This window comes from Salminus brasiliensis, chromosome 13 (assembly GCF_030463535.1).
Source record: "Salminus brasiliensis chromosome 13, fSalBra1.hap2, whole genome shotgun sequence".
Taxonomy (NCBI): domain Eukaryota; kingdom Metazoa; phylum Chordata; class Actinopteri; order Characiformes; family Bryconidae; genus Salminus; species Salminus brasiliensis.
In genome coordinates this window covers 4651506-4676178 of record NC_132890.1, presented here as the reverse complement: position 1 = coordinate 4676178, position 24673 = coordinate 4651506, and the positions used below count along the sequence as shown (strand labels likewise).

The window sequence follows — 24673 nt, the reverse complement described above, 5'->3', positions numbered from 1 at the left end:
AACTGTCAGATCTGGATTTTAAGGACGGATTACATTCAAAGCCTCAGGAAAGATGAATCCATGTTTTCCTTCTAATTAGGTTAATCATGCTTGTGAAACAAACAGTATACACGTTCAGAGTGTGCCTTATTAATAACATTCCAATAACCAATAAACTACCTATATATATATATATATATATATATATATATATACATATTTGTGTATATATATATATATATATATATATATATATATATATATATATATATGTAATAAGATGATTTGGTGTAAGCTGGGTGGTCCTAACCTTGGCTTACCTTTAACTTTAGCTAGGTGGGTGGGTTTTAGTCACTTCACAAACAACAGCTAAACTCCACCAGCCTAAGCAAGAGATAGCAAGCTGATTTATGTGCCATGGATCTCTCTGGACGTCTGTTGTCCATTCATTTTGTTTGTTCATCTGAAAAGGTGCTGTAGACTGCATCTGTTGAGTATTTACGTTCCTGTTTGATGGATAATTAGTAAGTGTGTGATTTTGGTTGGGGAGGGGGGAAGGCCTAGAAGTCGTGTTACAGGCCTATTTACAACCCTGTTACATTCAGAAAACATATTTTCTGATGGATGAGGTGATGATTACCTGAATCTGCTGGCCTGTATGGGCACGATTTTATGCATTGCACTGCTGCCACGTGATTGGCTGATGGAAATTGAATATATGGCAATATTTAGATATCTAATAATTTTTTTGTAATAATTTATAATAATTAATTATACATATTAGAATATATTATATATTAGAATGTCAATTTACTTTAAATTGGCCCCTTAAATGTATATCATATATATATATACATTTAAATATAAATATATAGACCATATATAAATATATACAAACATATATGTGTAACACATTATTTAACATTATATGATTATTTATTCATCACTGTTTTGCAAAAATAGTAAAATGAAAAAAGTAAATATTAATTATTGTAAATATGCATTTTACATAATACGTGATATAATTTATTATATAATTGGCTACATACTATATGTACATGTATGTATTTACTGACATGTACTTTTACATGTAAGTAAAAGTAAAAGTATGATACTGCATTATGCCCATTTTTGCACTATATGATGCTTACGCATATGTATGCAATATACATGCAGTACAGTGCCGGTCAAAAAGTGTGCTGATCCTCATCATCTTAAAAACATCTGATCCAGATGCTTTGGTGAGCTTTTTTTGTCCTCAACTTTTGACTGGTACTGTACATAAGCTTTGAAATATATGCCCAATCTCTTAGTAATATATGCGCATACATTTCCATACATCAGATTTCCATATGGGTGACCTGTCAATAGCTGTTTACCTGCAGTGGCTCTTTTCTTAGATAAGATCACAGCGTGATGATCTTCGCCTCCCTGCTGATCCAGCCGGTGATTACAGCTCTAATTTAATGCCTCTCTGAATCCTCCTCCACTTCTACCTGCCACCGCTGGCCTGTACCGTGCAGACGTCAACAACCGCCATCCTGCTCAGATTGAGCTCCTTACCTTGCTCTCTCTGGAACGGAGGCCAGCAGATGCTGTCCTGCTACGCTGCAGCTCTCGGAAAAAGAAATGGTGTTTACATATTTCCACAGCAAATCAGATAATGGGGGAAGATGTCTTTCATATGCCAATCTCACGCTCTATATGCTGTGTGTGTAGTAAAGGGGGCGGCCGGGGAAGATTGACGCATGTAGCGGACACATGCCAATCATGTGTGGAAGGTATTTGCACCCCCCCACATCACCCCCTCCTTGGGGAGGCAGTAGCCGGGTGCAGCGCGACCTCGACACTTTGAAATCCTCCTGTTTCTCAGCCTGGCTCTCATTACGTGCTCCGCTTTCATATTCAGCACTGCCTCCCTCACTCGCTCCCTTCCTGCCTCCTTCCCTCCTTCCCTCCTTCCCTCCCTCTTTGATTCCACTTTTGACTTTCACATGTCTCTCGTTCGCTCAATTTTTCCCTTTGTTCTCCTCATTCTTAATACATGCACCCCTCTCTCTCTCTCTCTCTCTCTCTCTCTCTCTCTCTCTCTCTCTCTCTCTTTTCTTCTTCTTTTCAAGGGTTTATTTTATTTATTCATTCAGTCTCTCTCTCTCTCTCTCTCTCTCTCTCTCTCTCTCTCTCTCTCTCTCTTCCTCTCTCTCTCTCTCTCTCTCTCTCTCTCTCTATCTCTCTCTCTCTCTCTCTCTCTCTCTCTCTCTTCCTCTCTCTCTCTTTCTCTCTCTCTCTCTCTCTCTCTTTCTCTCTTTCTTCCTCTCTCTCTCTCTCTCTCTCTCTCTCTCTCTCTCTTCCTGCCTCTCTCTCTCACTCTTTCGTTTTAGGCTCCAACTTTTGAGAAATGTGAATGGATTTAAGCTTCAGCGCTTTTTGTATTATTTAATTTTTAATGAAATTTATTTAAGAAATAAAGGTTCTTCAGAGGGTTTTATGAGCGAAGTCAAAGATCATGAAGAACCATGCGTGTAATAGAGATGTGTTAGTGGAACCTTCACCTGATGTCACTTGGTGTCCCAATTTAAAGGTTCTTTCCACTGAGACACCGTAACCACAAGCACGGTTCTTTCTGGAATCAAAGGTGGTTCCATAAAGATGTGTGAAGAACCTTTTAGAAGTCTAAGAAGGCAATGTACAAAAATACATCTTTATAGAACCAAAAGTGGGAAGAACCTTGTAAAAGTCTCTTCACTGGCTGTACACGTTCTTCACCAGGTTAAAGGATCTTTACCCGTACATCTCTTTTATCAACATGGTTCTTCATGGAACCGAATGCAGTTCCATAAGAAATGTGAAGAACGTTTTAACGGTCTATGGAACCGGGTTCTTTACCAGTTTAAAGGTTCTTCAGTCTCGCGCGTCTATACTACAAACGTTGTTCTTTAGAGAACCGAAAGTGGGTCCATGATGAAGTGTGAAGAACCATTTGAGGATCTAAAGAAGTTCCTCACACTCACACATCACATCATTATGGAACCAGCATTGGTTCTGCTATTGCTATGCAGTACCTTTACTTATATGAGTGTGTTCTTCTTTGTCCTGTAGTGTGTGTGTGTGTGTGTGTGTGTGTATGATAATCATCACCATCATCATCATTATCATCATTCTCTTGTATTTGCTTTTCATTTCATCTTCATCGTCTTCATCACCACCCTCCTCCTCCTCGCCTGTGGCTGCGTGCATGCTTGCTCTGTTCTCTGCGTTTGTCATGTAAGAACCCGACAGCTTTATTTGATCTTTTTTTCTGCTTCTCGCTTCGTTTGCTTGATCTGAGCTCGTTTCTGCGAAACCTGTGTGACGTGTGTGTGTGTGTGAGTGATGAAGCTCACGGTGGGCATGAAGTACAAGAGCCGTGCCTCCCAAAGAGCAAACGCTGGCTGTCGGCAGCTCCCAGAGCCGTAAAACCAGAGCTTTATGGTCCGGTTCTGGCCGTACCACATAGCGTCTGCACTTCTGGAGCCAAATACATCACTGAATATGTACACATGCTGTATATTTGATGGATACAACTGATAACCTTTTATGAGACCATTTGCTTATGACTCAGTGGGGGATCTAAAGCCAGAGTGCTCATATGCCCCCCCCCCTAACAGTATCTATCATTATTATTATGAGTGTAGATCAGAACGCTGAGTATACAGTGCCTTCATCTGCAGAAGTAGGAGCTTCTGAAGCAGAACAGTTAAATACTGAGAAATATTGATGAATCTGAAACTTCATATACTTTAATATCTTAATATACAAGAACCTTGTATCTCCAGAATAGCAACTTTTCAGGAAAAGATAAAAAGCTTATTAACTTTCAATGAAAGTCAATGGAAAGAAATATGCATATATTATTCCAGATCATTTCAGAGCATTTCCATTTGATCCGTTCATCAATGAATCTTGACACAATGTAAAGAATATACAGCTCCAAAGAAAATGAAGAGACCACCCTACATGATCATTTTCTCTGGTTTTGCTATTTATAGGCAGTGTGTTTAAGGAAAATTAACATTTGCATTGTATTTCATAAACCAGGGACAGCATTTCCCCCAAATTCCAAATACAAATATTACTGCAAATAAATAAATTCTCTAAACAGTAAAATTACAAATTAAAATATTACTGTTTAGAGCATTTATTTATTTACAGAAATGACAAATGCTCAAAAACAACTGCTCAAATATTGCAAATAAATGATTATAATAATTATGCTAAGAAGTTATTATTCAGATTTAAACACAGTATTAATATTTGAACTTTGAGAGCATTCAGAAATCACCATGCTGAAATAATAACCTCGACGGCCAATCACAGCTCTCATGTGGTTGGTGTGGCGCAACAGATAACACCACTACCTGCCACTGAGCTACCACACCACATGGGAGACTGGGGTTCGATTCCCAGTCTGGGTGACTATGCTGCGCTACACCAATAAGAATCCTTGGGCAAGACTCCTAACACTACACTGACCCTCCTCTGTAATACGAGTAACCTTGTAAGTAGCTCTGGATAAGAGCATCGGCTAAATGCCATAAATGTAAATGTCATGTCTCGGCCGGCTCTCCACTAGTCTTTCACATTGCTGTTGGGCGACTTTATGCCATTCATAGTCTGCAGATTCAGCTAACTCAGCTCTGTTTGATGAAATGTCTGGAATGAAACTCTGCCAGACACTTAGAGATGCAAATTTAAGAAAATAAATTTAATGGTGTCTTCATTTTTTCCAAAGCTGTATAATTGACAGTATACAGTAGGACTGAGCTCCGTAAGAGCACCGTTGTGTAGGATGAGGATGCTTTACTGTCTACTCTGTTCTCATACACTGTAACTCATTAATCTGACTTTCTTTAAACTGTTTTTTTTAGAATCCCAAATTCCAGGAACCTGTGACTCTGGACTTCCTGGATGCTGAGCTTGAGAACGATATTAAAGTCCAGGTACGTGTCGCATGCGGATACACACTTCAGTCTCAGATCTTCTATATTGGGTGATTTCTAGGAACCTCAGACCCTTTAAATAAAACTGTCACCCTCCCGGAAAACTCCATTCAATGACAAAATACACAATATGGACAAAAGTATTGGGACACTTAGTCATTAAATTCAGCCTTATCGTTCAGGTGTATAACATCAAGCCCCTGGCCATACAGTCTGCCATTCCACATATCAGTGAAAGAATAGGAGGTTCTGAAGAGCTCACTGAACACAGCGTGGTTCTGTATGTAAAAGGAGCCACTGCTGCAACAACAACAAGTAGAGACAGTTGGGGGAAGACCCTTTTCTGTTCCAGCATGACCATAGAACTCGACTGGCCTGCACAGAGCCCTGCACAGAGATTGCAAGCCAGGCTCTCTCGTCCAACGTCAGTGTCTGACTTCGCATATTCTCTTCTGGATGAATGAGCAAAACGTCCCACAGATACAAAGCCTTCCCAGATGAGTGGAAGCTGTTATAGCTGTAGGTGGAATGTGTCCTGTAGGCGTTATTAATTTCAGGCGTTAATAAATTCACCTGAAGTCAAAATAGGTCAAGTTGGTCTTACTCAAACGAGCTGAGTGTGCTTTTCAGCTCTGCATTTTTGCGTTAGTTTGAATTAGTCAGCTTAAGTTATACCAGCTTTCTGTAGCATTTGAGTTGGGTTCAATTATATATATATATATATATATATAGTACTAAACTATACTATACTACACTATACTATTCTACTCTTATGCTAACTGTATAGCTAATGTCCCATTGCATTTGTAGTCCCCGCACTTTTTAAATTAATTAATACATTTTTAATAAAATAAAATGTAATTATTTAATATTAAATAATTTTCTTTTCTCATCCTCATTGTGTTGCATCAGTGTGTTTGTTTATCCTCTCTTTTATTTTAACAATAAAACAAAAAGAATATATAATACCCTATATGTGAGTGAAATGGATGAAAGGATCAGTTCAGTAGGTTCTGAGTGCTCGCGGATGTGGCCTTTCAGATTAGAAGATTAGGGTGAGGATCATGTGCAGTAATTTTGATATCAGTTGTATGGTGATCTTGATCTGAAAGTAATGCAGCGGCTGTACGTGAGCGTCTTTCAGAGTCGGCTAATAGTGATAGAGTGTGTGATCTCGAAAGAATAGCTGCAGTTTCTTTCACAAGCACATCTGGAGGCACACAACTTTTCCAGAGCGGAACATCTGCCAGAGGAAGTCACGTCCACTTTTCTGACCTCAAATTTTAAAAAAGCATTAATGCACCTTTTTTTCTTCAATTTTTTTAACATAACCCCAGGTCTAAAAAACAGGGCAGCCATACAGGCCCATGGTTGGCACAGTCTTCGTTTTGGGTTTGAGGGGGGAACTAATATACTTTGTGTACTAATATACTAAGATTAGCCATAACATTAAAACCACCTGCCTAATATTGTGTAGGTCCCCCTTGTGCCATCAAAACAGCTCCGACCCGTCAAGGCGTGGACTCCACATGAGGTTGTGGATAATGTGATAATGCTTCGTGTTATGGTTGATCGGTGTATAGCACTGTAATATCTGTCCTGTTGGCCTACACTCGTCTGGACGACCATGACATCTGAAGATTACAGTCTGCTAAGACAGGAGCAACTTTCTGGGAACAGGAATCAGCTATACAGCAGGGCAATGTGTCAGTGTGCATGTATACTATTCAAATGACACTATATGGACAGAAGTATTGGGACACCTGCTCATGCATTAGTACTTCTGAACTCAAGTGTATTAAAAAGAGTCGATCCCGCCTCATCATCCCCAACTTCCCAACTCATCCCAAAAGAATGAAGCACCAGAGAACACTGCTGTTCTTCCACTGCTCCACAGCTCAATGCTGGGGGGCTTTATACCCCTCTAGCCCACGCCTGGCATTAGGCAGCATGGTGCCGATAGGTTTATGTTGATCTAGAGAGTCCTATTCTATTGGCAGTGCTTCTCTACAGGGACTAGACAAGATGTGCACATCTGTGTCAGCAATGGATGCAACTTCTTTAGCTGAATGCGTTCATTAGAAGGGGTGTCCACAAACATTTGGATGCACTGTGCATCTATACTGTGTTTAAAAAGGATTTTGACACATGATTGGTATAAACTGTTATTTAGTTAAATTTGTATGTTTGTGTTTTTGGATTTGTTTGAAATTAAAAGCCCTAATTATTTCTATTCGTTGTTTCTGTGCCAGAAACGACCAGTGTGCCAAACACCCACGTAAAGTGTGCCAGCCAACTCCATGTTGGGGCGGGTTGGCACAAGTAAAAGCATGAATTTAATCAGGAAATATGTATTTTTTTAGCAAATACTTGGAGAGTTAATGTTTGCAATATCGTAGAGGAGTTGTCCTAATGAATCGTTCAGTGGGGAGACAACAAACACAATTTCTCAGATTATTTTTCTGTCTAATAAATTTGTAAACAGCTTAGAGCTTCATACAGAAAACTCTTGTTTCTGTGCATTATTTCAATATATTTAATATATTTCTGTATTTTTGATTTATTAAGTTCTGTATATTAAGTATACACCGATCAGCCATAACATTAGTACCATATTCTGCTTCATATTGAGAAGGACCCACTTATGCCCTCTGAAGGTGTCCTGTGATATCTGGCACCAAGTAGTTAGCAGCAGACCCAATGAGTCCTGTAAGTTGTGAGGTGGGGCCTCCATGGGTCGCATCATTGAGCCTTAGGTGCCCATGCCCTGGTTGTCCTTCCTTGGACCACCGTGAACCAGGAATCAGAGCTGCCGGATGTTTTGGAGATGTTCTGACCCAGTCGTCTAACCATTTTACTTTGGTTCTTGTCAGAGTGGCTCAGATTCTTACACCTGCCCATTTTTCCTGCTTTCCTTCATCACCTTCAAGAACCGACTGTAGATCCCAATGTAGATGAAGATAATCAATGTTTCTCACGTTACCTGTCAGAGGTGCTAATGTTATGGCAGATTGGTGTGTTTAGTGTTGTATATTCTGCATATATTTGAATAATTAGTATATTAAGTTTTGTATATCAGTGTTATCCTACTGTAATTAGTCATTACCTGAGCCTCATCACATGCTATTTAATGTATGAATGTCCAAACATGCAAATATCCGATAAGACTTGAGTTGAGTTGAGTTGAGTTGAGTTGACTTGGTGCTTCTTGACTTGTTCAAGAATGAAACGTATGCCACCCATCTCCAGTCTTCTCTACAGTCTACATTTGCAATGTTTTAGAGACTGTCCTGAAAGAAAAGTGGTTGAAACCTTAAATCAGTCCTAAAATCGCTGACCGACCAACACCGATTGCTCTCTTTCAGATCAGAACAATGATGATTGACAGGGTTCCTGGCAAGAAGAAGATTGAAACACTGGTCAAGTCTCAAGATGAGGTGTGTAGAGATTGTGTATGATTGTTGGATGATGGAATGGTTGTGTTTGGAATGTTCTACAGCACTGTGCAGAGGTTTTAGGCACCCAAGCACATTATTTAAAGTCATCTCTTATCAATAAGAGGGTTTATTACTGTAGAAGCTCCAGATCTCATCAGAACAGATAAAGCAGGTGAACATAAATCCAGTAAAAAGGAGAAACGAGAGCTTCTCATTCTGAAGAAAGTAGTGAGATCTTGTCGGAGAGCTAGTCTGAAGAATAGAGCTCAGTTCCTCCAGGTTTCTCCTGGACGCCCCCCAGTCCAGCCAGCACAGCGTGGAGGATGTGTTCAACTCCATCAGCAGCAGCAGCAGCAGCAGCAGCAGCTCACCTGATTTACCATCATTAAGCCCTGATTTACCACCAAACCAGGTGTTGATCTGAGGAGAACTCTAAATAACACTAGACTCCATGAGGAGAACTCTGGAGATGTTTTAATTAACAATTTTAATTAACATTATTATTATTATTATTATTATTATAGTATTCTAATATCAGTGTTTTACTGAGCAAATAAACACTTATTTAACATTATTATGTTCATTTTACCAGTGCCTAAAACGGTTTTTAGACACACTGGACTGTATTCCTCCTGATCTTTTGTTCAGCAGTGTTATTTTGCCCTTTCAGAGATACATTGATCGAGGAGTGAGGACTTACACATGGGCGCCGGTCAACGGCACAGACTACAGGTCTACACCTTTTCCTGTACCTGCTTAATTAGTGCTTGTTTTGCCAATTTGTCTTTATAATATTTCCATAATTACTGGTTTGATTTCAGTCTTTTCAGGTTTCACTGTTTGTCTTGAGCGCATTTCAGGAATTCATTTGCTCTCCAAATTGGCTTCATTTTTTATGTTCTTTTATGTATGTGTGTGTGTGTGTGTGTGTGTGTGCTATAGCTTGGCCTTGGTTTTGCCCGAGTACAACATGCACTACATCGAGGCTAACCTAGGGGACCTAAAGCAAGCCATGTGTGAGTATCAGTGCTTATTATTTTCACTGTTTTGTTTTCAACCCTAACTGCTCTGCTCCACTCTGCTCGAGTAGGATGGATGACCTCAGCTGTAGTGGTTTGTAACAACACATCCGCTCCAGGTTTCTGTATCTGCGAGTGTGTGGAGGTGTGTGGAGGTGTGTTTATGTGTGTTTGAGGGAGAAAGAGAGAAATTGAGTGATTTCAGTGCTTTAAGACTGCATGCTGTGTGAAGTTGTGGGCCAGTTGGCTTCCAGCCATTCAGAGCAGTGAAGCCAGGCTTTGATCTGGACTCTCCCCAGCACTGAAGCGTCTGGACCGGGCAGACAGAACACAAGCTCTACCCCTGGAGCTCTGTTACATCCACTCAGCCAGATCCACAATATGCATATGCACAGACTCACAGTGCACACTGCTCACATTCCTTAGTAATATGCCCCCCCCTACACCCTTAGCCCATTAAAAGTCCTGTATACATTCTCAAACATGAAGCCTTGGCTTATCTAGCTTGCTGCTTAAACTCACTGATTACTCACATGCTTACTTTCGTCTTTGGCAGTAAGCTTGGCAGTGGAGTTTCTGTCTTATGTGATGAAAAGCATCTTCCAGTTGAAGCTGATATAGCTGATATGCTATGTGCTTCTGATTCCAGCCTTTGTAGAGAGCCAGGTTTTAGAAGGCCTCCTCATAGAGGAGATGTTCAGTTTTAAATGCTGTATGCAAGAACCAACAAAGCCACAGTTCAGAGCCTCCAAAAAACCCTTCACACACTCTTCTGACCCTGCGTAGTTCGATAAAATATCATAGACTTGCCTAAAAGTTTAGATTTCCTTTAAAAACTTTTGATCAGTAGATTAATCTACTGATAATTTTAACGTAAGATTCTCCAAAACTTCAGAATGAAGTAGTGTAGAAGATCAGATCAGGATAAAAAAAAAAGCTAAAGTTCCCCCTTGTACCACCAAAAAAGTTCCAACCTTGGAAGGTATGGGTTCCTCAAGACCTCAAGAAGGTATCTGCCATCAGGACATTACGATCAGATCCTTTAACTCCTGTAAGTTGTGAGGTGGGGCCTCCATAAATCACGTCTATGAGCCTTGGGAGCCCATGACCTTGCCGCTGGTTCACTGGTTGTCCTTCCTTGGAGCACTTTTGGTAGGTGCTGACCACTGCATACCGGGAACACCCCACAAGACCTGCTCCAGATGTTTTGGAGATACAGTTTGATTCTTGTCAAAGTGGCTCAGATTCTTATACTTGCTCAGGCCTGCTGCTTCCAACACATCAACTTCCAGACCTGACTGCAGAAAGACTGTATATGCTGTATGTCCCACCACTGAACCCAGAAAATCAATGTTATTTACTTCACCTGTCAGTGGTTTTAATGTTATGGCTAATAAAGTTGTAATGTAGATCAGTGTAGATGATTCCAGCATGTTCAAGAGTCACCAGTTTGTATAAAGTAAGGATAACAAGTAAGAGAAGGGGTCTCCTTTAGGGGTTTCTCCTACAGTTTGGCAGAGAGTGTGTTTATTTGTACAGGCTCTATATGTCCAAATGTTTATGGACACCCCTTTAAATGCATAAATTGCTGAAAAAGATGTGCAAATGCACACATACACAGCTTGTCTGGTCCCTGCAGAGAGGTAAAGTCACTAGAATAGGACTCTCTAATAAGAATGAACCTATTGGCACCATGCTGCCTAATGCCAGGTGTGGGCTAGAGGGGTGAAAAGCCCCCCAGCATTGAGCTGTGGAGCAGTGGAAGAACTGTGTTCTCTGGAATGACAATGGTGGTGCTCCAGCTAATACTTTTGGGATGGATTCAGGAGTTGGATACTAAGTACAATCAAATCCTCACAGCAATGCTCCTTCAAAATCTAGTAGAAAGCCTTCTTTTCTGGACTGTAAAGTTACAGTTACTCCAACAAAAGCAGGATCGACTCTTTTTAATACCCCTGATTTGGGAAGAAACAATGATTGAGCAGGTGTCCCAATACTTCTGTCCATTTATCGTATGTTTGAGAGATGGATTCAGGAGCGAGTTGTAGATAGAGATGCATCCACTCTCCCTCAATCTTTCCTGCTTTTCTCTCCTGCTCACCTTTCTTTCTGTCGGTCTCCTCCGCTGTGAGGCAGTAGGGCGCATGTTTATGGTGTCGTAAAGAGTCAGGTCCAGGTGGATGATGAAGAGGAGGGAGTGGGCAGCATAGGGTCAGCTCTCTGCGCGCTTCCTCTAACTCTCCTGGACACTTTAGCAGCCTGACTGTGCGCTGGGGGAGCTCCTCGGGGCTCGTTTCTCTGAGTTGAAAGCTGAGAGCGAAGCTCAGACACTCTCAGCAAGAGATGTGTGGCTCTAGGGAGCGGTGCTGAGGGGATGATGAGAAGAACAGGTGGACCAAAAGCCATCAGCAAGCATTGCTCCTCATGACTTTGTTCTAATGCACAACAGTAATGGCAGTAAACTCTTAAAGGTACCAAAAAAGGGTTGTTTGAAGTGATGCCATGGAAGAATCACTTTTGGTTGCCTAAAAAAAAAAACTGTCAGGGGACTATTTCTGTGTTTCTGTGAAGGAGGTGTGTGAGGGTGAAATCTCAAGAACTTCCACATAATCTGAAAGTTAGGAACCAGTGAAGTGCTTTGCCTAGAACTGCACAGACGAGCCAAGACATGTAGGCTGCACAGTATGTGAAAGGGTTTGGATACTCCTGTTCAAATGATTTGTTTTTTTTGATAAATTATAAAATAATTTAATAAATAAAAGCTGGCCAGAGGTATTCTTATAATATCTCAGTGTGGTTTTGAGAACTTCAGTCTCGGAACACGAAGAAGCTCAAACACAGAAGCTTTAATAGAGAAAACGCTTCAACAGAATGTTAAGAGATAAATGGATATTCAGTCATTGGGCTTTTATTCGCTAAATAAACTAAGCTCTGTAAAGCCTGTGGGACCAATGTGAGGAAGTTGAGCCCAAAGTTGGTAAGAGGTTTATTCATTATCACTTAAAAAAAGGTTAACGCATTAAAATTTGCAGATTAATCGTTAAAATGTAGGATGAACACTCGCAGAGATGGCATCAAAGCAAGATGTTTATTAACAAGAACCAAGGATACATAAAAGGTCAAAACGAGGCAGCATTTAAGGGGTATAAACATAAACACAACCCAAACGTGACAAACAAGAGGGCGAAACCAAACGAACCTGGGACTGGGAGCTGAGATGGCGCGAGCGGCTAGCGCTGGGGGGAAACCATAAGGGGACCAGAAAGGAATCCTGCAGGCAGAGCCTGGGCTAAACAGTGCTTAACGTGAACTGCGCTCAAACGGCGCTATAATGACTAAGAGGGGAGAGCTGGGGGACCAGATACTGAGCAGAAACGGCTAGGCTGACCAAACCTGGAACCGCAGCATGCTGCCGTGAGCGAGGGTCGCCTAGCTGGGACGTGGGTAGCCAGTGAATCCTGACAGTGAGCGAGCGAGTCTCGCAGATAACATGGATAGCAGGGTGACCTGCTCCTGAATGAGGAAACTGAGCAGAAGCTGGCCTCAACACACCTCTAATAGTACAGGGAACCTCTCGGCGACCTCAAGGTCCCAAACGATACAATTCTCAGCGTCGAACCATGGGGTTGAGGCTTCTTAAGTACCCCCAGTCCCAGGTGAAACACATGAACTCAACAATGAATGATTACAACAGAACCAAAACGAACATGAACCGACTCAACTGAACCAAACACACATGAACACGAACATGATGGAACTAAGGTGGAAGTCCTTGTTTGGGCTTGTGGGCAGCGGCTCGGAATCAGCCCGGGGGGGACACAATAACAAGGGCCTGACAAAAAAAACAATAATAAGTGATATTGTCATATAAATAAATATTAATATAATAAAATAAATTATATTGTAATATAAATAAATGTAATATAGATAATATATTAAAACAAATATGACGACATCTCTAAATCTAGTAAATGGTCAATGTACGTTCAGGAGGAAGCTCACTAATTTGTGATGTCATGCACTGAAAACAGGTGGGAAAACACACAGGCCTGCGCTAGCTGAGTATTTAAGTAGTTGAGTCATTCCAAAAAAAAAAAAAAGAAGAACCATCTGCAAGATGTTCCTAAAAAAACAGTCGTAGCCAGAGATGGAAAGCATTCCTGTCTAATATTAAGCCCCCTCCAATGTCTTCATGCTACAGTTACGTGCCACAGTGGCTCAGCAGCAACCAGCACACATTTAACATCGGCTGTTACGTTTATCCTTATGGATCACTCGCTCAACTTTGTGCTCTTAAATGGTGCTGTTTACACCTGCAATTTTCAGAATAACGCTATACCTTTATTGCAGTTTTCATAACCGCAGTATTGTATTTAGTCCACATCATGCAGACTGAAGTGGTGGTAATCCCTGCAGTTCTCTCAAAAGCAACAACAAATATGAGGCATGGAAGTAATTACAGCAACACAACAGTCAAAGGATGTGATGCAGATGTCACTATAATTCCTGACATGTGTCACGCACTTCAGAATGCATACACACCCATGTCAGAGCTCATAAACAGCACACACATGCACACTAACACACACACACACCTGCTGCACACAATCGACCAAACATGCCTAATTGCAGCAGTGTGGGTCAATAAACCCTCTAATGTCAGGCAGTGAATGTGGCGGTGTCATGTCATGGCAAGTTGCCTGATCATAGCATGCCTCAAGCAGTACTTCCATCAAGCAGCTCTCGCTGTCTCAGACTGATCGGATGTCTGCGAAATCCTTGTATCTCCAAAAAAAAAAAAAAAAGAGGAACTTTCAAGTCAATGGAAACCAAATATTCCATGGAGCATTTCTATTGGTCTATTGATCATTCAATTTTGACAAATGTTAAACATAAAAAAAAAACGGACAGATTTACATTATGTCAAAAACTGCAAAACAGAGGCGCCAGGTGGCTCAGTGGTCTAATGCTCCACCTCTATGGTTAACCCCATTAGCCATCAGCAGCCGGAGTCTCAGAGAGCACAAAAAATGCGTAGTAGATTCTGAATAAAGCTCGTAGATTAGCCGGGGGCTTCTCTCAATGATATGATAAAGAAAAAGTCCACTTTAACACAGGTATAGTGACAACCTATAGAGGGCTGCAGAGCTTAGAGGGAGACCGGAGCTCGTCCAGGCTCCTGCAGTGGAGCTGAAGACAGCATTACTCATTTCCAGTCATGTTGTGGGTGGTTGTGGGTGGTTACTTCTAATGAACATCATTGCAGTCCATCAAAACTATGGAAGCCCTTCATGCATTCATGCACTGAACCTCGGTCAAGCATTCAGAGGAACCATGAGAAGGTCCAGAGAAGATTCAGAGAAGATCAACACAGGATTTGTTCTGTTCGGCCCGATTAAACCCGGCTGTCTCTGCTCGTCTGCCCCCAGCAGAACCTTTACCCTGCCTTTGTTTCTAAGCCACTCGGAGGCTCCAGCAGACATCGTGTGTCATCTGCTCCTGCATGTTTTATGGGGAATGACGTGTTGGGAATATGGTATTCACAGTTCTGACAGCCTGTGTGTGGATGGTAACCCTGTCTTTCTCTCTCTTTCCTAATCTATGGGATTTTCACTACAGGGCAAAAGGGCAAGTACAACGCACGGCTTCTCTCTGTCTGTCTGTCTCTGTCTTCCTTTACCTTTTAATCATCTTCATCTTCAGTTCCGCCTGCATGCTCCAGTTATTCACTATGTCATGCATTTCATACAGTTCTGTCATACGGTTCTGGTTCAAGGTTTTAGGCACCTGTGGAAATGAGTGTGAAGCATCTGCTCCTTCTCTTATTATTAAAAAACTCTGATTATTAAAAAGCTGCTTTTCTGGGCAGTAAGTGTTTATTTAGGAAGGGTTCTCATCCAACACCTGGTTTGGTCAGTCAGTTCCAAGTGGGAGGAGGAACAGGCCTGAAGTCCCGCCTTCCATAATCTAACGTCCTTTAAATATAGATGTTTTTTGAGTAAAATAGTAATGGGGGGGGGGGGGGGGGGGGGGGTGAGGCATAATATTAGTGGTTAATATGTTTAATAATATTTTTGGATGGAAGGTAATGACCAGGGAATGACCCTATAAACCCCAAAGGCCTGTATGTGGGCCCACACTTCTATTCCTAGCCCTCAAATTACAACAGCATAGTAGATTCTGAATAAAACTCGAAGATTAGCCAGGGGTTAACCATCCTCTCAATGATATGATAAAGAAGAAGTTCACTGTATAAATATACTAATAATAGCATTCATTTTAAACATCTCCAGAGCTCTTCTCGTGGGAGTCTAGTATTGATTAGGGTTCTCTTCCAGCACCTGGTTTGGCCAATCGGCTATGAAATTACTACACTTTAGGAGGAGGAACATGCCTGAAGCCCCGCCTTCCTTAATCTAACGTCCTTTAAATTCCAACTCTACCTTGTTCTCGTTTCTATGACAAGTCTGCACAACCCCACCTCCACCCCCCACATCCCTGTCACCTTTCTTTTAACCCTGCTATCTATCATTCCTGGCTCTACATTTCAGTGCGGGGGGCTTGGCTTCCTACCACAAAGCAGAAGCCACCAGAACTCCAGCCCAGAACTCCTCAGACTAGCTCACAAGATTTCACCTACTTTCTTCAGAATGAGAAGTTCTTGTTTCTTCCTATTTAATATTTAATTTATTATTTATTTACTATTGTTAATGATGTAATTTTATGTATTGTTATGTATTTATTCACTTTTGTTGTTTATTATTTATTCTTTTATTTTTTCAATCATTATTATTATTTATTATATTATTATTATTATTATTATTATTATTATTAGAAGTCGTAGTAGTAGTAGTAAAAGTATGTATGTATGTAATCCCTTTATTTATTTAGTTATTTATTCTTTTATTATTAGTAGTAGTAGTAGTAGTATTTCCTTTCATTTTTGTTTTATTATTATTGTTCTTGTTATTAATGTATTTTTTTTTTATTATTATTATTATTATTATTATTATTATAAGTAATAGTAGTAGTAGTAGTATGTATGTATTTAGTTCCTTTTTTATTTAGTTATGTATTCTTTTATTATTTGTTATCATCATTATTATTATTTATTCTATTATTATTATTATTATTATTATTATTTATCCCCTTTTATTTATTATTTTATTTACCTGTATTTATGTTCACCTGCTTCTGTTCTAACGGGATCTGGAGTGTCCGCAGTAAAAACTCTCTTACTGCTGACAGACATGCTGTTAAATAATGTGCCTGGGTGCCTAAAACCTGCATTGCTTTCTTTTGCATGATTCTCATCTGTACCTCACCGCTTTAGTGTGTTAAGTGCATTACTTGCGTCCTTCCAGTTTGATTTTCCTCACGTCTTCTCACAGTGACGTGTTGACATTTTATGAGTGATTGGTCTGTTTATTTTGGACAGTCCTCTGTATTTCTGAGGGGCTGCTGGTGTTGAGTTTTACGGTGGTGACATTTGACATCCTGAACCCGCTGTTCCTGCTTTCTCTGCAGTCTCAGAGACTATGCAAGTGGAGAAATTTGAGGAGTACGGCTACACCTTTATTGCGCCCAGGTAGGTCACGTACACACACACAGACACACACATACACAGAGGCGTGGGGAAAACCGCAGACCTCCCATAGACTTTTAGCTGTGACAGGTTTATGTGAGCAGTATCCACACCATATTGGTCTTTGAAGGCTCATTAATTCACACCTTTAGACCCCCTCCTCCTCCTCCACAGCCCAACTTCTCTTAACAGTAGATCTGACTGTGTCAGCAAGTGAGAAACACAGCCGGTACAATGCAGGAATGACTGAATATCACAGACCTGCGTTATTATAATATCAAAGAACGTAGAACTCATGGCCGATGCAGGTGGTTCACATCTAAAACAGGGCTCTAATGTATGGACAGTATATCGTACTGCAGTTATACAACATCGGCCTGCATTATTTTGACCAATTAATTACTCTGGGTCATATAAATGTCTTGATTGGTCGGGATACAGTGAGTAGTTTTGTGGTTAGAGGCTAATTTGCACATTGTGATAAAGGGCTTCTGCAATATCAGCTGTACGGTATTTAATATTGAATCAATATATTGCAAATACTTGCTATTTTTTACTTTTTGACATGACAAATGTATGTGGACACCCTTTTTAATGATGCCTTTAACTACTTTAGCTGCATCCATTGCTGAGTCCCTGTATAAAAGTAATCCCAAAAGAATAGGACTCTCTGGAGCAGATAAACATGAATCTATTGGCACCATGCTGCCTAATGCCAGGCGTGGGCTATAGAGGGGTATGAAGCCCCCCAAGCATTGAGCTGTGGAGCAGTAGAAGAGCTGTGTTCTCTGGAATGATGGTGGTGGTGCTCAGTCCAACACTTCCAATGGGATGAGCTGCAATTTTATGCACTTGCAATTTTAAACACTCTTATGCAATTGGTAAATGCAATCAAATTCTCACAGCAATGCTCCAAACTCCTCCAAAATCTAGTAGAAAGCGTTCCTCTCTAGACAGTAGAGACAGTTAGTTACTCCAACAAAAGCAGGATAATCTTTTTAATACCCTTGTTTTCAAAAGAAACAATGAGAAGATGTCCCAATACTTTTGTCTATATAATGTAATTTGAATCTGGCAGTTGTTCCTTTGACCTTTGCTTTTGGTTTGTGGACCTGTAGGGAATATTGCCAGGACCTGAAGATCCTCTTCAACAACACCCAGTTCCTCATGGACTTCAACCAGTACATTGACAGGAGAACACCCAGTGACCCCATGTGTAAGTGCCTACTTCAGTGACCATCACATGCCACCGTAATATAGTACCTGAAGAAGGCAAACGTACAGTACTTATGTACTTAGTAAGTGTGTGACTTTGCTTGGAATGACAAAGGCTCAGATAGTGTTTAACCAGCCTATTTACCACCCTGTTATTTTGTCTTATAAGGAAACAGTCTTTTATAAAGGCATCATAAATAATGTTGAGCTCCATTGTGATTGTGAGAGTAGCTCTTAGCCTAGCACAGATACCTGCATGCCTACTGGTTTTGGAATGGGCTCATTTTCCAGCTCTGTTTTGGTTATGCAGGAAAATACAGTTTTCCGTTCCGACACCTTTAAGATAATGTCAATAAAGTGACATGATTAAATATTAGTCTGCTTCGTTAAGATGAGGGATGAGTCGGGGAGTTGGGGGTGAGGTGGGGTGATGATCATCCAACATCCTGACATCACTACTTCTCTTGTTGCTACAGTATGCTATGTGTCCAAATATTTATGGACACCCCTTCTAATGAATGCATGCAGCTACTTTAAGTTACACCCATTGCTGACACAGATGGGCAAATGCACACATACACACAGCGTGTCTTGTCCCTGTAGAGAAGTAGTACTGCCAATAGAATAGGACCCCCATGCAGAAGATAAACATGAACCAATTGGCACCATGCTGCCTAATGCCAGGTGTGGGCTGGAGGGGTATAAAGCCCTTTGAGCTCTGGAATGATGGTGGTGGAGCTCCATCCAATGCATCCGAATGAGATGAGCTGGGGAGTTGGGGATGAGGTGGGTTGGTGATCATCACCCAACATCCTGACCTCACCTAACTCTTGTTATTGCTGAATGCAGTCAAATCCTCACACTCTCTTTACTCAACTATTTCAAAGCACATCTAAGATGCTTTGGTGAATGAATTAAAATACTGTAATTGTTGGATTAATTAAAAAAAATGCTTCATCAAAGCATCACTGATCTTCTAGATGCTTCCACTGTGGTTGGTTAGAGCATCTTCTGTGACGTCAGTATTGCAATGGACAACTTCGCAAGACATCCAAGAAGTGCATCAAAGAAACTTAGACTTAATTGTCCTTCAAAACTTACCTTGATGTTGAAATGACGTCATCTTTTACACACCCACACACACACTCTCTCTCTCTCTGAAATCATTATCAAAGCTCTGATACACTGAGCCTTAGAGAGCTTCTTATAGATCTGAAGGACATAAATCGATAGGTGATCTCATGCTTTCAGAGATGAGAGTCCTCTCTCTTTTAGCTGCTGACTCAGGTGCTTTCCCACTCATCTGATGTCATTGCATATCTTACTCATTCTTACTCATGATGAAGGTGACTCCTGAGTGGACGGACGAATTCGGGCCCAGGAATTGATCAGCGTGGTCTGGGGCTCCCTGAGGAGTCACTATGGGAGCAGAGACGCAGTCTGCGACGTCTCTTACTTAGTTTCAGTTTTGGCCTGTAGAGTTTAATCAGAGCTGAAAACATCTGCCGTGTAGCCAGGGAAGGTACACTGTGTGTCCAAATGTTTGTGGACACCCTTTCTAAGTAATGCATTTATTGCTGACACAGATGTGCAAACACACACAGCTTGTCTAGTCCTTGTAGAGAAGAACTGCCAATAGAATAGGACCATCTGGAGCAGACAAATAAACATCAACCTATTGTCACCATGCTGGCTAAAGCCAGGCGTATGCTAGAATGGTATTAAGCCCCCCAACATTGAGCTGTGGAGCTCTGGAAGATCCTTCCTGATCTCCAGATCCAAAATCTAGTAGAAAGCACAATGATAAGCACAATGCATGGGCAGATGTCCCAATACTTTTGTCCAAATACTGTAACTCGGAATACCATATAAACACTCTAAACAACCCCTCCTGCCATTTCTTTCCCAGGTAATGTAACTCTGGTCAACAGGCTGCTGCTGGACGCTGGACTTACGGCTGATCTTGTCAAACTCTGGAGGGAGCAACCCATGTAAGTTCTCCATGCTGCAGCCACGTTCACCCTGTAAATCACATTTATAAATAAATGTGGTGCCGGGGAGCTTAAGCTTGTCAGTGCTTGAGTCTGGCAGTGTGTTTTTAGATGAACAAAGTCCTTAAAGGTGCAAGAAGTGCAGACAGTACATCAAACACTGCATACAGAGCATAAAGCCCTATTTAAAGTCATTCCCCTTCAAATTCGAGAGCTCGCTCTTCCTCTGAAGCTCTGCTACTTTGCCCATCACTAATAAATACTTGCATCAAAGATTCCGACCATCTGGGTGGAGAGAAATATTTTAATCTGAACAATATGCTGGAGATTTTCTTTCAAAGCAGTTTAAAAACCAGAGTATGTCACTGTGGCGAGTTGGGCCTGGCCCGTGTGTCATTATATGCACTGGAGGGTGTCCTTCTTGTTTTGTTTATTTTTATTCCCCGCCAGCCTACCCACTGACACCAGAACACTGTAAATCACTCCACGCAGTAAATCACTGGATGACGAGCCTTAATGTCACAACAGGCCTGCAAACATCTTGTGTGGGCGAGCTTCCTACAATTGTGACTCATTTATTTTTGGGAAAAGTAAAGATTGTCCCTGTTGTGTTGCAGAGAGGGAGTGTTATCCAGATTCGTGGCTACGGATGGTGGCATCACCCGGGTTTACCCTAAAAGGTGAGGGACATCATTTAGACATTTAATTGTATTCATAACACTCACGATGCTTCATGTCCAACCAAGCTGGTCGTAAAGTATAACATTCACATGTACATTTATGGCTTTTAGTAAACACTTCATACAGACGTCCCAAAGATACTTCTTAGCTCTGAGACAACTTGTCTAGTCCCTGTAGAGAAGCACTGCCAATAGAATAGGACTCTCTGGAGCAGATTAACATGAACCTGTTGGCACCATGCTGCCTAATGCCAAATGTGGGCTACAGGGATATAACGCCCCCCAGCATTGAGCTGTGGAGCAGTGGAAGAACTGTGTTCTCTGGAATGATGATGGTGCTCCATCTAATATCGTTGGGATGAGGTGGGGTGGTGATCATCATCTGATATCTTGGCCTCACTAAAGCCAAGAAACCTCTTGTCACTGAATGCAATCAAATTGTTACATCAATGCCCCTCCAAACTCCAATAGAAAGCTTTCTCCCCTGGTTAGAAGATACATTTACTTCAACAAAAGCAGGATAAACTGGATGAAACAATAAACGAGCAGGTGTCCCAATACTTTTGTCCATACAGTGTACTTCTAATCTGAGGTTTTCAGGATGTTCAAAATCTGTATACTTGTGTAATCATGATGAAGTATTTCACATATATGTGCAATCTACCATCGTCTATCCACCTGCTAGCTTTGCAACACCCCAGGGGGGCAGATTTCCAGTCATAGAAGACCAGGCTCCTCGTCTTCTTCACTGGGGAGACAGCAGTGGCATGCTTTTTGGTGTATGTACACTAATGAGAGCTGTGTTCCCCATGCTAAACTGCCCCAGTCCATCTCTCTGTCCCTCTTATTTATGAACTGTCCCCTGTAACAGGGTCTGAATCCATGAAGGAGGTTCAAGGCCTGTGGTTTAGAAGTGTCAGTGCAGCTCTTGCAGTGTTTTGCTCTGATTAGCTGCCGTTATTAGCTGTCCTGAGACTAACAGGGTGATGAACACAGCTCTGCTGAGAGTCGGAGATTGCTTGACTGTAATTAATCATTCTGGCTGGGTCCAGATGCGTTGTTTTGGGTGTAACGTAGGGTTGATATGTTTTGCGCTGATAATCTAGCTGTTAAATCTTGATAATCTGAACTGATTTCTGTGTGTAATTTTCAAATGATGTATAAATAATCTTGAATGCCTCTGATGGAGCGTAAGTTATTATATCATTCTAAATTTAGACCCTTTAATTACCCTGCCATGCTCTCTCTCATGTTCTCTCTCTCTCATGTTCTCTCTCTCTTTCTCTGTCTGTCTCTTTGAATCTCTATGTCTTTCTCTTCTTTTCTGCCTGTCTGCCTGTCTGTCTGTCTGTCTGCCTGCCTGCCTGCCTGCCTGTCTATCTATCTATCTATCTATCTATCTATCTATCTATCTATCTATCTATCTATCTATCTATCTATCTGTCTGTCTGTCTGTCTATCTATCAATATGTCTGTCTGTCTGTCTGCCTGCCTGTCTTGCTTGTCTGTCTATCTATCTATCTATCTATCTATCTGTCTGTCTGTCTGTCTGTCTGTCTGTCTGTCTTTCGGTCTGTCTGTCTGCCTGTTTGCCTGTCTGTCTATCTATATATCGTTCTCTTTCTCTCTCTCTATCTCTCTCTCTCTCTATATATATATATATATATATATATATATATGGCTGTCTGTCTGTCTGTCTCTTTCTATCTATCTATCTATCTGTCTGTCTGTCTGTCTGCCTGCCTGTTTTCCTGTCTGCCTGTCTGTCTATCTATATATCTTTCTCTTTCTCTCTCTCTCTCTCTATCTCTCTCTCTCTATATATATATATATATATATATATATATGGCTGCCTGTCTGTCTGTCTCTTTCTATCTATCTATCTATCAGTGGTGGAGAGGACTGGAGCGAAAATGCAGAAACCTTCGACTCCAGCTTTTACAAGAGGAGCTTAGACAATGACATATACATCTTCACTGCCCCCTATGTCAACAGTAAGCCCCCCATACTTATCTTACGTTTACTGCAGTTTGCGTATGTGTGTGTATGTGTGTGTGTGTGTGCATGGGTATGTCTACTACATCTGTCCACTCCTTTGGTAGGTCTTGCATCTCTTTGGCATGCTGTTGTAAGAGCACAGCTGTTCTTCTATTTGATGCACACATACACGCACACACACACACACACACACACACACACACACACTCATCTCTGTCCAAGAAAGTCTACATTACTTAGGGATTTCCATGGAATGAGTATTCCTCACCTGCATTCTTGTGTGGTCTGGAGCAATCACACACACACACACACGCACACACACCCACACATGCTCTTACACACGCTTACACACAGTGCAACACATGGCTCAAAAGACTAGAAACACGAGTGCAAGGATGTGTTAAGCCTCGTTTTCAGAGGTTTTATGCTGATTTCTAAAGCAGACACAGAAACTTGAACCCGAATCCTTTGTGAAGGTTGTGTGCACCTTTGGCAGTGTACGCTTACTGATCAGCCAAGTAACGGCTTCTTGTTCTGGAGCTTCAGTGTGTACACCCACATGGAAATCTGATATATGGCCATATATATGTGTGTGTGCATGTATCACACAGGATTGGGCAAATATTTCAAAATGCATGTAGGTATGATATATGGGACATATATACATAATAAATAATGCATAAAGTACATAAAGTAATATCAGTTATAGTACATATATTGAACATATGTATAATATTTATCGTCACTGTCCCGTTTTTTACTTACTGAAAATGAGATTATGAATCAACAAATGTGTCAACAAATCATGATGAATAGGCCAATAGAAAGGCACCAAAATGACTTGCAATAAAATCTGTATACCTTGACCTCCATTAAAAGGTAAGAAGGTCTTTCACCTTATTTGATACTGCCAGCTCCCCCTAGCACCACCGATCCTCCCCACACTAGGAGGGTAAGGACTTAACACGTCTTCTCTGACACACGCAATGCCAGACACCACCCCTTCTTGAACTGCTGCAGTTACAACATTGCAGGGCTGCCGATGCACTTGGAAGAAGCAGCCCCGGCTCCACTGCACCAGCTAACAAAGGCCTGTGCGGCCAACATCACTTTAAGAGCAATGAGGGGAGAGTGCGCCATCTGCCTGCATGAAGAGAGCATGGCCGATTGTGCACCCTCTGACTCCGGCCGCTGATGGCAAAGTGGCATGGCTCGAAATTCAATGAACTTGTGACACCCAGGCCATAGTGGAAGCACATTAGACTGCTCAACCACTCTGAGCCCCGGCGAAGATTTAATATATTCATATATTGTTTAATATGCCTGTACGTGTTATACAAATGTGTTTGTATCTGTTGATATACGGGACAATTATGAATGGCCAATTTCAAGTTCTACATGTGTGATGAATATATGTTGTATATAAAATTATTCCTTGCATTCTATTAGCGCCGGGATATCGATAACAGGGTTGTGGGTTCGATTCCCGGGCTCGGCAAGCTGCCACTGTTGGGCCCTTGAGCAAGGCCCTTTACCCTCTCTGCTCCCCGGGCGCTGGAGTTGGCTGCCCACCGCTCTGGGTGTGTGTGTGTACTCACTGCCCCTAACACATGTGTGTGTGTGAGTGTGTGTTCACTACCAGATGGGTTAAATATGGAGGACACATTTCGCTGTACAGTGTACACTGTACAGTGACAAATATGTGCACCTTTACCTTTATTATAGGTCATATGTTTGAAATCCACAGCTCTGGAAAAAATTAAGAGACCACATAATTTCTTTTTTTTCAT

General features: G+C 41.4%; 1 protein-coding gene across 3 annotated transcripts in view; it reads left to right on the top strand.

Annotated features, from left to right (window-relative positions):
- The window catches only part of LOC140575554 (voltage-dependent calcium channel subunit alpha-2/delta-1), a 134575-nt gene that overhangs the window by 87177 nt on the left and 22725 nt on the right, over positions 1-24673 (top strand). For 2 of the 3 annotated variants that reach the window (XM_072695942.1, XM_072695941.1), the window contains 9 exons: positions 4887-4958; positions 8324-8395; positions 9066-9127; positions 9338-9411; positions 16942-17002; positions 18118-18215; positions 20124-20205; positions 20823-20885; positions 22776-22879. In XM_072695942.1, coding sequence (XP_072552043.1) covers positions 4887-4958; positions 8324-8395; positions 9066-9127; positions 9338-9411; positions 16942-17002; positions 18118-18215; positions 20124-20205; positions 20823-20885; positions 22776-22879 — 688 coding nt within the window. Of the gene's footprint in view, positions 1-4886; positions 4959-8323; positions 8396-9065; positions 9128-9337; positions 9412-15033; positions 15215-16941; positions 17003-18117; positions 18216-20123; positions 20206-20822; positions 20886-22775; positions 22880-24673 lie in introns of those variants that run through there. The other variant, XM_072695943.1, reaches the window with a different exon arrangement.